The sequence below is a fragment of the Phaethon lepturus genome, unplaced genomic scaffold (assembly GCF_000687285.1).
Source record: "Phaethon lepturus isolate BGI_N335 unplaced genomic scaffold, ASM68728v1 scaffold28256, whole genome shotgun sequence".
Lineage (NCBI taxonomy): Eukaryota > Metazoa > Chordata > Aves > Phaethontiformes > Phaethontidae > Phaethon > Phaethon lepturus.
In genome coordinates this window covers 1-11250 of record NW_010546026.1, presented here as the reverse complement: position 1 = coordinate 11250, position 11250 = coordinate 1, and the positions used below count along the sequence as shown (strand labels likewise).

The 11250-nt window shown below is 47.9% G+C and overlaps 1 protein-coding gene across 1 annotated transcript; it reads right to left on the bottom strand.

Moving 5' to 3' along the window:
• Positions 1 to 4000: 4000 nt before the first annotated feature.
• Positions 4001 to 11246, bottom strand: NOA1 (nitric oxide associated 1; the record flags this gene model as incomplete). The annotated part of the gene is made up of 7 exons (XM_010289173.1): positions 4001 to 4240; positions 4831 to 4948; positions 5771 to 5887; positions 8075 to 8206; positions 9282 to 9478; positions 10333 to 10497; positions 11189 to 11246. Coding segments are annotated over 7 exons (993 nt in total), but the record flags the coding sequence as incomplete, so codon positions are not given.
• Between the last annotated feature and the right edge of the window lie 4 nt (positions 11247 to 11250).

Here is an 11250-nt window from a genome sequence, read left to right as displayed (position 1 = left end):
TTTTTTTGGGGGGGGGGCGAGCTGGCGCCACATCATATGCATGCCAAAGCAAACCAGCCCATGAGCTCCCAGCTGCAGCAGCACGTCCCTGCTTGCAGGGCGGCAGGGAGATGCAGCCCTCCCTTGCCTGGCCCAGTTCTGCACGCCACAATGCCCCGCTCCAGCCCAGCTCTGCGCTTCACTGGGAAGTTGGGGAGCACCCCTGTCCAGGTACACAAACACCCCTGGGTGCTGCAACCCTCTGCCGGCCCAAAGGCATTGCCAGCCAGCTTTAGCTGTTACACGTTCAAATCTGTCCTTCCGTAGGATTTCACTTGTATTTTTACTATCCCATTGTAAGCTGTGAGCTGGGTTTTTGTGCAGTTCTCCAGCAAACTGCGCGGTTCTGTGGAACACACTCTTCTGGAGCAGCTGTAAATGATTGCACCCTGCTAGTGGACACTGGGACACTCACGAAAAGCAGACCTTCCCAGGGGCTTGGACATTCCCAGCCCTCTCTTTATGCCTCATTTTTGTGCACAGGCTCAAACCACCTTTGCTTTTGGCTCCTGAGCTAAGATGAAATTAGCTGTTGTCCACAGGCATGGTAAAAATTGCCTTATCTTTCAGGCTGTCTGGCATAAACCAGACACAAACCCTCCCTTTGAGAAGCGTTTCCGAGCACGTCTTCGGCTCCAGTGTAACTCAGCCCTGGGAGCTCATAAAAGGCATGTTTATGCTTTCATGGAGGCACTAATTGCTTCCACATGACAACCTCCTCCAGGTTCAGCGTCTGTCAGGAGCACCCATTTTTGTCGCTAGCCGGCTGCTGCTGTCGAGGCACAGCACAGCTTTTGCAAAAGCCCTTCAACACCTACCCAGGGCCGAGCCCCCGCGTGCCCCAGCTCACTGCTTGCACATCGGGGCTGGACACAAAAGGATGCTGGGCATGGGAGGCGTGCGTGCCTCCTCCCTGCACATCCCCATGTTGGCAGCAAGCCTTTTCTCCTGGGTACGGCCCCAGCACCCCCTGAGCCCACACGCAGCCCACCTGTCCTTGTAGAAAGGCTTTTTTTTTTTTTCTTTTCCTTTCTCCCCAAAACCAGGGGACCTGCTACACCAAACACTTGGCTGCAATTTTTCACATCCAGCCCCGGGGCTGAGAACCACCGCTGAAACAGAGGCAGGTCTTCCAGTTACTCTTGCCGCATGTGGAGCTGTTTTCCTTTCATGTTGTGCCTTTCCCAGACGTACAGCAGCGAGCAGTGTTACAGGGGATGCCTGGTTTGGATTTGTCAAGCTAGTTTGAACAGACCGCAGCCAGATCCTCTTCCTGCCTCCCAGTTTAGCTGAGAGCTCCGTGCCTTTTTCCATGCCTGCTTTCCTAGGACCGCTCCGCAGAACCCCCCCAAATGAGGAGGTGCAAGCGTCTACTTTCCACTGTTTTCTCCCACCCCTTGTTAAATCAAATGTGCTACCAGCATGAGGCAGGTTCTCCTCAAGGCATGAAACCTTGTGTATCTCTGTAACAGCATGAGTAAAAATGCCCTGGCTGGGAACATAATTTTAGGCAGCAAGATGGGACTAGTGCCAGGTTTCTGCAGGCTGGCCCTGTTGAGCTGTCTAAATGTAGCTGCAGTGCAGGCCAGTGAAGAGGCATCTTTAAGCACCATCCAGACGAAGGCAACTTCTCCAGCCCAGGCTGCGCACCCATAAAGGAGCACAGACAGACAGTGGTGAGAGGGGGACCCCAAATAATGCCCTGCTGAGCTACCCCCAGGCCCGTCATCGGGGCCATCAGCCCATCAAGGACACATCTGCACAAGCCTGGAGCTGCACAGGGGCAGACAGGAACCCACCTGAAAGACTCCTGAGGAATGAACGCCCTATCTGGGTGCCTTTCAGGGCTGTGCGTGCAGAGCCATCGGCCCGTCTGTCCAGGAGCAACACCCATCCCCCCATATAAACACCTGAAGGGAGGGTGTAGAGGATGGAGCCAGACTCTTTTCAGTGGTGCCCAGTGACAGGACTGGGGGCAATGAGCACAGAGGGGAACACAGGAGGTCCCCTCTGAACATCAGGAAACAATTTTTTACTGTGAGGGTGACCAAGTACGGGCACAGGTTTCCCAGGGACCTTGTGGAATCTCCATCCTTGGAGACAGTAAAAAACCATCTAGACACAGTACTGGGCAGCCTGGTCTAGGTGGCCTTGCCTGAGCAGGGGGGGTTGGACCAGAGGACCTCCAGAGGTGTCTTCAACCCCAACCATGCTGTGAGTCTGTGTGTCACGTTGCTCTCCATTCACTTTTGGGCTAAGGAGGATTTGCTGTCTAGGGATGTGGGACACATCAGGGCATGCAGGGGAAGAACATTTTGAGTTTGCACAGGACTTGTTCAGGGGAGGAATCAAAGGTGGGAAAAAGGAGGGATTTAGGTGATTTGGGGAACAAGTGTAGAAATAAAGAAGTAAGGGGATAAAGAGGGCTAGTTGTATGTAAATAGTTGGCTAGTTGTCATGCTTGTCTGGCCATGCCCTGCACTTGATCAGCAGAGTCTGTCCTGTGTCCTTATTGAATTCCTTTCTAACTTTTTTGGGTGAGGGCTTGCATTCTGTGTCCATATGGGGATGTGAGGGCAGCAACTGGAGTCAGACCATGGGTCAGAGGAGCTGTGTGTCCATGGTGCAGCAACTGAAGTGCGGACGGGTGTGCTGTCACCAGTGAAGAACAAGCTGGAGAATGGCTGAAGCAGGCTGGGAAAAAAAGGGGTGTGAGGGTCTCTAAGGGCTAGCTCAGGGTGTCAGAACACCTGGTTGGCTCTAGGAGAGCATAAGGCTATGGGACCAGGGGAGTCCTGGCCAGCTGTGCCTATGAGCAAGAGGTCTGTACCAGTAACTAGAGCAGGGCTGCAGTCTTAGGGGCTCACATCTCCAGGTGCCAGCAACTGGGAAAGCGGCAGCACTGAGTGCCTAGCCCTGCAGCTGGAGAGATCCACCACGTCTGTCTGTGCGTGCGCACATGCGCATACAGGCCCTTGGTGCTGTCTATGTTTGCATTAAGTGCTATGTGTCTGCAATCTGTGTGGCCAGACGTGTATGTATGTGGTGTGTATGTGTGCCTACTTGGGAATACATCTTCAGCCTCACTAGTAGCTGGACCTGGCAGGACGGAGCTGCAGCACCTTCACCACTCTTCGTCTGTCAGGTCTGGCATGATACATTCTCTTCTAAACACTGGCCTTTTTGCTAGAGCTTTTGTGTAGTTAGCAGGATGCTTATGCCCACACAAGATTGCTTTGTCAGCAATTTGAAAAGGATACAGAGGAATAAAGTGTCTTTGAAAAGTTTTATTCTACACCCTCAGTTTCAGAAACCTTTACACAAGCTACAGAAACCAAATCAAAGCAGTGAGTTGCAAAAGTCTCCTCTTCAGGCATTTTAAGGTAGGCATTTTAAGCAGACCTACTTGTCATTAATTCACCTTTCCTATGCCCAAAAGGAGGGTGTTGCACTCCCTCATCTGCCACAGATGTTGAAGGACTGAAAGGACCTGATTTTTGTACTATCACCTTCTAGGAAGGTCATACCCACACTGGAGCATTCCCTGCTCCTCCCCACTCCCGCCACCTCCTTCAACTCTGGAAACACCATAAAGCCTCCAAGAACAAGGTGATGGTTTCTTACCTGTCTGCAAGAGAAGACCTATTCTATGAGCAGCAAAGCCAGCCCAGGGCAGGCAGGTATTCCATCCCGTGTTTCAAGAGGGAACAGATAAAGGGGTTTGCTCATAGATACTGTCAGGTCCCAGGCAGAAACTGTTTCACCTCTGACAGCAAGGTACCAGCCACTCAGCTCATTCAAAATGGCTGCAGTTGGATCAGGCATGGACTTGTGGAGTCCTGAATCAGGCGCTTTACTTCCCCCCCCACCAGGCCTGCTTTCAAAAATGTGCCTGTCTGCCTTTAAAAAGGAGTCCAAGCTCTCCTGAATATCAGTAAGCAACAAGGTCTCCAGAGGCTGTTCTGTCTTCTACCTTCCTGAGATGATTAGAAGTGCTATCTCTTCCCTGAAGTTTTCAGGTTTTCCACCAGGGAAGGAAGCTTTTTGGTCCTATAGGCAGCAGTGCCTGCGATCCGGGCCCCTCTGACGGTACTGATGTATGGCAAAAGGGGAGGCTCCCGCACCACCAACATGGTGCCCTTGGGAGTATAAGCTCGGAGCAGCAATTTCTCTCCCACGTGAGCTGTCACTGCCACCCAGCCTGCACAGCCAAAACCAAAAATACAGACAGTCAGCAAGACAAATATTAGTAGTAGCATTAGTATCAGAATTTGGTGCTTCCTGTGTTGCCTAGGAACCTCAGCTACCCAGGTGTGATTTCTTTGAGAAACCAAGCTCCAAGGTAGTATCCTGCCCTTTCCCAATAGAAGGCAGCACCTAAAGCCACATCTTTCTCTCCCCAGACACAGCTCTTTCCCAGTGAGCTTCAGAGAGACGGTGTGAATTACCAAATAATATCAAATACAGTAATACAGCTTTCCAGTCCATGGCCCTTCTCCTCTCACCTGGAGAGCGGACAGTGTCACAGCCATTCATAATGCTGTGGAACTTGTATGGCAGCCAGAGCATAAAGTATTCCAATGTGGTCATCCTGTACAAGCACAGTTCTCAATCTCCATTCTTGGAGAATGCCAAAGAAAGCCTCAGCCAAAGTCATGGCTGCCCTGATTTTGTGTTGGTGACAGTCCTGCTCTGAGCAGGAAATGCGCTCCATCCTCTCAGAGTCCTCCTCCCATCCATGTTTCTAGCATGCAGAACCTGCAATGCAAACTGATGAAGAAATATTGTTACCTGCAGAAGAAAGCTTGATATCTGCGACTGCCTCAGTGGTACCGATTCCTTTCAGCGTAATGTCCTGAGGGACAAGCGGGGGGAACTCTTTCATTCGCTCTTCCCCACCCATGGGAACCTAGTATCAAAACATGGAGAAAAGATTTAACAGTCATGAAATGGTTCAGCGCCCCTACCTTAAAATGCCAAGCAAGGCACAAGTGGGAATATATTAGACCATTGTTAGCCAATTAACAGCTGGCTTGAATACACTACAGGCTTCAGGTTTGCCAAGAACAGAATCAGGATCACATCCAAAGCAACCCAGTGGGAGCTCAGAGGTGAGCAAAGATGGAGTGCCCACTGCACAACCCAGATTGTGGCTCAAGCCTTGATGTGAGTGAGAGTGCTTGTTCTTGATGTGCACAGGAATGGAGCTGCCAGGACAAGGACAGCTCACCCTGTCCCCCATCAATCTGCAAGTGCTACACAGTGTGTGGCAATATCAAGGAAAAAGGCAGACCACCAAAATATGCAGGGATGTGCAGAGGATCCAGCAGGGAAATAAGAAAGGTATATTTTTCAACTGCAGTCTGTTCTGAAACCCCAGTCTGAAATTTTCCATGGAAAATATCCCCATTGCTGCCTGCACTTTAAGGCTGTTCTAAAAGAGCCAAGCATCAGAGAGCAGAGCTCCACAAATCTTAGCTTGAATGATAGAAACAGCAGCTGCAGCTCTGCTGAAACACATCATCTTGGGACCTCTCTACTAACACAGCTGCAGCCATGCAGTCTGTGCAAGACTGTTCCACACCACAGACCTCCACTCACCCACTGCAGAAGTCCCAAACTCCTGACACGTGCTGGTCCTCCCTGTCAATTGTGCCCCAGCCAGGGCACTTCACCAGGCAGGATGGCCACCTATCTGCAACCAAGAGCCCATGACAGCACCTCCTCCTACCTTTAGTAACTCTTGGCCAGCATGCTTCTCGTAGATGGCATCTGCTTTACTCAGGGTAGAAATGTGGACTGGCAACAGGTTAGAAGCCATGACAGAAAACCAGGCAGGCTTTTCTCCCTGAAATAAAAAAAAAAGAAGAGGACGTTATTTATGACAACAGAAAAGCAGCCCTGAATTGCTCTCCCCTGCTCCGTTTCTTTCCTGCATGTTGAAAACCTGTTTGACTGATGTCCCCTCCTTGTCCAAGGAGGGGTTCTTGCCTCTGTCACTGCAGAGCAGCCAGGGTTTATATAAACAGCAGAGCTGAGCTTCCAGGAGAGAAGCACCCATGGCTTCACCATCCTGCCTCAGAGCATCCTCTGCCATCACATCTGCTCACAGGCAAATCATCCAAGAGATATCTTTGCTCAAGTTTAATTCCCAAGAACAAACTCAATGTGATTATTTAGCATGAGAGGTGATAGACATCACATGTCTGGTGCTTCTTCTCCTATCACTTTACATTTCTAACATGCACCTCCTATCAAACCACATTTGGTTCCAAGCTGCTCTCAAGCTATGCAAAGACTTGTGAAGACTATGAAATGTGATGCAATTTCAGCAGGCACTCATAACTTCTGCACTTAAAGCAAACAAGGCTACAGGAGGAAAGACCTCTACAAACACTGCTAGCAGCCTGAAATAAGGAAACCCAAGTGCAGCGATTCCTCCAAGTTCCTCACAGATATAATCTGAGGCAGAGGCTCCTCTATCATGGTCTAAGCACAACTGTACTTCAAGGTCTCTGGGGGATGTAGATGCAAGACTGATGCAGCAATGGGCTGAAACAGATAGAGAATCTCTGGGGCCCTAAATGTGCACAGCTGAGTTTGCTAGGAGCACTATTACATGGAGAAGAGGCTTACAGCATGAAGCCTAACCGCCAGCCCTGCTGCACTGGACACGTCTCTGAGCCTGATCCTCTCTCATCAGGAAGTGGTGTGACATTTCTTTATATGACCTCAGGTTCCCCAGGCTGTCAATACCAGCCACATTCTCTACAACTCCCAAGAACAAAAATCATTCCTCATGACAAAACAACCCATCTGGTAGCCCTGTGTCCAGACTGCCTGCCCCATCCTCTTCATCATGTGAGAGGCCTTGTCCACACTCAAAGGCTGGCCTGATCTCGCAGTGTTTCTGCAGAGGGTGTTTACTGCCAGCAAGACGTCACCACCTGCATCACTGTCCTACTTTGTCAGGGATGAAAATCCAGGTGCTTTCTCAAGTCCCCAGTAGCACCCAACCAACATGCCTCATTCTTTTCCGAGAGCTTTGCCCAAGACACTATGGATAAAAACATTTTTTTTTCTGCTGGGTTGCACTCCTTACAAACAGCATTTTTTTCTGAATGAGGCATTACTCTTCTATACTGCCAAGATGTTTTTCAGGACAGGGCTCTGGATTCTCACCTTAACTATGATGGAGCTCTCCTGCCATACTGGTACACTATGACTTACAGAATCCTGCCCCCTCCACGTTTCTGGTTTTCTTCCAGCAGGTCAAGAATGTCCTCAGCTAAATGCCAATTCAACATTTCTATGGTGATCTTGGAGATCTGACGGAAACAAAGGAATAGCCATACACACATGCCCTTCCCAAAATGGGGCAAATTACTGAGAAAGGCCTTTTCGTAAGTGCTAGACCCATATTTGGAAGAAACCACTCCTTCCAGAGGAAACCTCATGGGATGGATGAGCTCCATACTGTTCAATAAAGGTGTATGGCATGGGATTTCTAATAAATGGAAGAAATTGGCAGGGGGGACACATGGTGCCTTTTAAAAATATTTTTTACAGAAACCAAAATACTTTTACATTTAATTTCTTCCTTGGGCAAATTCTTCAGAGACGTCTGTGTCGGGAAAGAAAAATGCTCATGCTTTTCTCTCTTGGCAGATGGCTTTCACTAAACACAGAAATGAGGAAACCCACCTATTTTCTCAGTTAACTCTGGCACTCTCTTTCCTCCCTCGTGTCTTTGTATGTTATGGGAAGCACATTAAGCTGAAGGCATTTGTCAACATTCAAAAGCAGTTACTATTATACAATATAAAATATTGCTCGCTGGTAAAAAGTATCAAACCTTTCAACTGCAACTCCCCATCCCAAGACATTCTGACTTTATTGCGGTGCTTTGTTAACAGATTTATCATCTCAAAAGCAGCAAAGAAAGGGTCTGGGAAAGCTACCCAGAAAGCCTTTTATCTTCTGGTACTATAATAAGAGATGAAGCAGCTGCTCACAAAATCCTTTCCTCCCTTACCTGTAAGTAGTCTACACGTCCCAAGGCTGCTAAAAACAAGACCATTCCTGGCTTGAGAATGAAGGTCCGTGGAATGATGGCATGTGTTGGCAAAACCAGGTTTACTTCTTTCTCTGTCAGGAGATTTAAAACCTACAAGATAAATTGTACTGCCATAACTCATTCCAGATGTTTCAGTGGGGACAATGAAATTAATATTTGCATTATATTGCTAGAGGAAAAAGATCAAGTAGATCAGGCGTGAAGAACATTTAACAGAACAGTTCAATTCTGGTCCACACAGTAAGTGAGAAACAGGAGGAGGCAGAGATGTTACCAATCTCCATGGCAATGCAGGGTCCATAACAAAGTTTTCCACACTTAACTCCAAAGAGGGGAAGAACATATCCAATCTCATTACTAAACCAGGTCTCTAAGCTGGTGACTGTCTTTACACTGGCTATCAGAGAGCAAAGTGCCACAGTAAAGTGGGTTATGATCTGGAAAACACAACTACTAGAAAACCAATAGTCTTCTAGTGTTCATGAAAGAAGCATCTGCACTTGATCTGTGCAGTCACAGTCCAGTTCTTGCACTTCATTCTCTTCAGAACTTTCCTACCTCCTTGTACTTTTTAATCTTCCCCAAAAGACAACCTGCAGCTCAAAGTGATCAAATATCAAAACACGACTTTTTTGGATGCGTGCACTACATCAGCACTGGCTTCAGAGCCATTGCTCTACTGAAACATTAAAGTAGGCCTGATGTATTTGAGTTATTAACAGGAACGCTGCAGATCCTGTTAGCTTCAGGAGAATGCTTTCTCAAAGATTTGGTTCAGTCAAACAATGCCGGTTATCCTCCTAAGTTCCACCTTTTTCTGTAGGCTCACAGAGCTAGAAAAAGGGCAAACTTCTTTGGGTGATACTGGTATAAACTTGCTTATAGCAGTAATGCTTACGTCGTTTCATTCAGATGTTAAGAAAGGTTGCTGATGCAGCCATACAGTTCCTTTGCAAAGATCACAGTATGCGCTAGTCAGAAATGCAACAGCGTTAACACAATAAACCCTTCCCAAGTAAATACAAACCATATTTTAACACAATTGCCCAAACCAAAGGAATCCTAACCCCAGGACTGCAGCAGAAATACTCTCCCACACACATAGCTAAGGCAGAACAGTCCTCCCAAACGCTGTCATCCTGAAACACAGCACCAGAGTACCTACACAGTTTTCTTTTAAAATCCCCGGCGTGTCAAAACACCAGCGAGCATCCTTCACTTCATTGTGTGTGAACTCTTCCCTTTCCACATGCTTCCTAGGGGAATGTCTGGGATCTTCATCTATGCTGTACGAGAGCATGTCAGGGTCAAAGTCAACCACAGGGCTAGACTTCTGCCGTTGAAATGTTCTTCCAACTCTTCCTGGATTAAAATGAAAGGTTTCCTGGTAATTAGTTTATTAACTTGCATTCCTTCAACTGGACATCTGTCCCTTTCCTTGCTTAAAAGGGGTGCACATCACTAATATAAGGGTGATAAAGATGCTATGTGGCTAGCAATTTGCGTGTTCAAAAGCCAAGATGCTAAGACATCCCTTCTATAATTCTTCCTTGGCACTCCTCAAGCCCCAAAACCATAGCAGGGACCAGATCACAGACACTATTATTTCTGCTTTAGAGTAAAGCAGGTTGCCTTCTTCTTTCAGTGTCTTAGACTGTCAAACTCAGAATTATTTGAAGATCAGAGCTATCTTCTGGCAACCCCCTCTTCTGGATACATACTAAAATGATGCATAACCACTGTGGCCTGCAGCCATAATGTGATTATTTAGAAGTGAAACTTGTTTTCTTTGGGAATCAGAGATGGCCTATAATGCAATATCATTGTAAACTACTATGTGAACTAGGTAAGCAAATGCTGATGGGAGGTGCACTGCACAAGGAAACCTCTGCAATGCTACTACAACAGCTGAAAAAGAAGTACTTGAAAGAAATAATAATGATGCTACTTCCAGAGGAGCTAGAGGTCTTGCACCCATTACTCAGGGAACAAAAACTGGTGAAAACAACTTGAATACAAGTTTGGAAATTTTTTATTGCTACTACAGATAGCATGTTCTTCCCAGAATTAAATGGAAATGAGTTCTTAGAGTGGGAAGAAATTACTTGCCAAAACCAGCTGGATTCCACAGCAAATTAGGGAGTTAACAGTCCTTTGTGTAATGCAGTATTTTCACTGGGGCAGAGGGGCAATACCTTTACTCAGGCAACACTCACCTACTAAGTAACCTTGCTTTTTAAGTTGATTAAGGTACTTTTTTTCTTCATTGCTTAGCTGATCTTCTGTTTTTGCTGCCTCCTCTTTCAGCCTCTCCTGCCTCCGGAATATCCTGTCACATGTAGGATTAATAATTGGAAATTTCAACAGGTTCAGCGTTGTTCCTGAAAAAAAACAATGCATGTGTGGGCCTTCAACCACCTGGCACATTTAAGCTCTGAGGAATGAGTAAAAAAAAAAATTGCTTCTCCAACTTTTGGGTGAAACACAGTAACACAAAGTTGGAGGTGAAACTACAGCTGCTCCCATAAAGTACTAGCCTCCCCAGCCAAGGTAGTGGAAATGAGGGATCCATCTGCTTGGGATCTGTTCTCACCTATGGTTTGATGAAACGGATCCCAAAGCCAAGTGTTGCTAAGACTGCCTTGATAGACCCCAGGCAAGTCCCACCTTCAAGCAACTTGGTTTGGCCTACGATTGTTTTACAGGTGCTCACCTCCTAGTCTCTCTAGACTGGAAGGCACCCCTAACCGATAGGGAAATGGCAAGGCACCCAGATCAGGTACTGTCCCCACTGGCAGGGGAGCCAACCCCCTTCATGCTGCGAGACACACGGCACCCTCTGTGTATGCCTCCCATGCTTGCTGCCTGGAGGAAGGTGATGATTCGAAGCACGGCGCAGCACGGGAGCTCGCTGCCCACAATGGCGATGCTTTGTGGGGAGAGGCACCCATTTGGTGACAGGTCCCCCTGCCCCAGGGATGGCTGAGGGTAGCCTTACAGGGGCTAGCTGGCTTATGATTGCCCGACACCACGCCTGACCCCTGCCGCGAAGGTTGGAGTGGCGTCCCTGACCTGGCCAGGGGGAGACGGTGGCCCTGTCGACGGCGTTGGGGGCACGGGACTTGCAGTAGTCG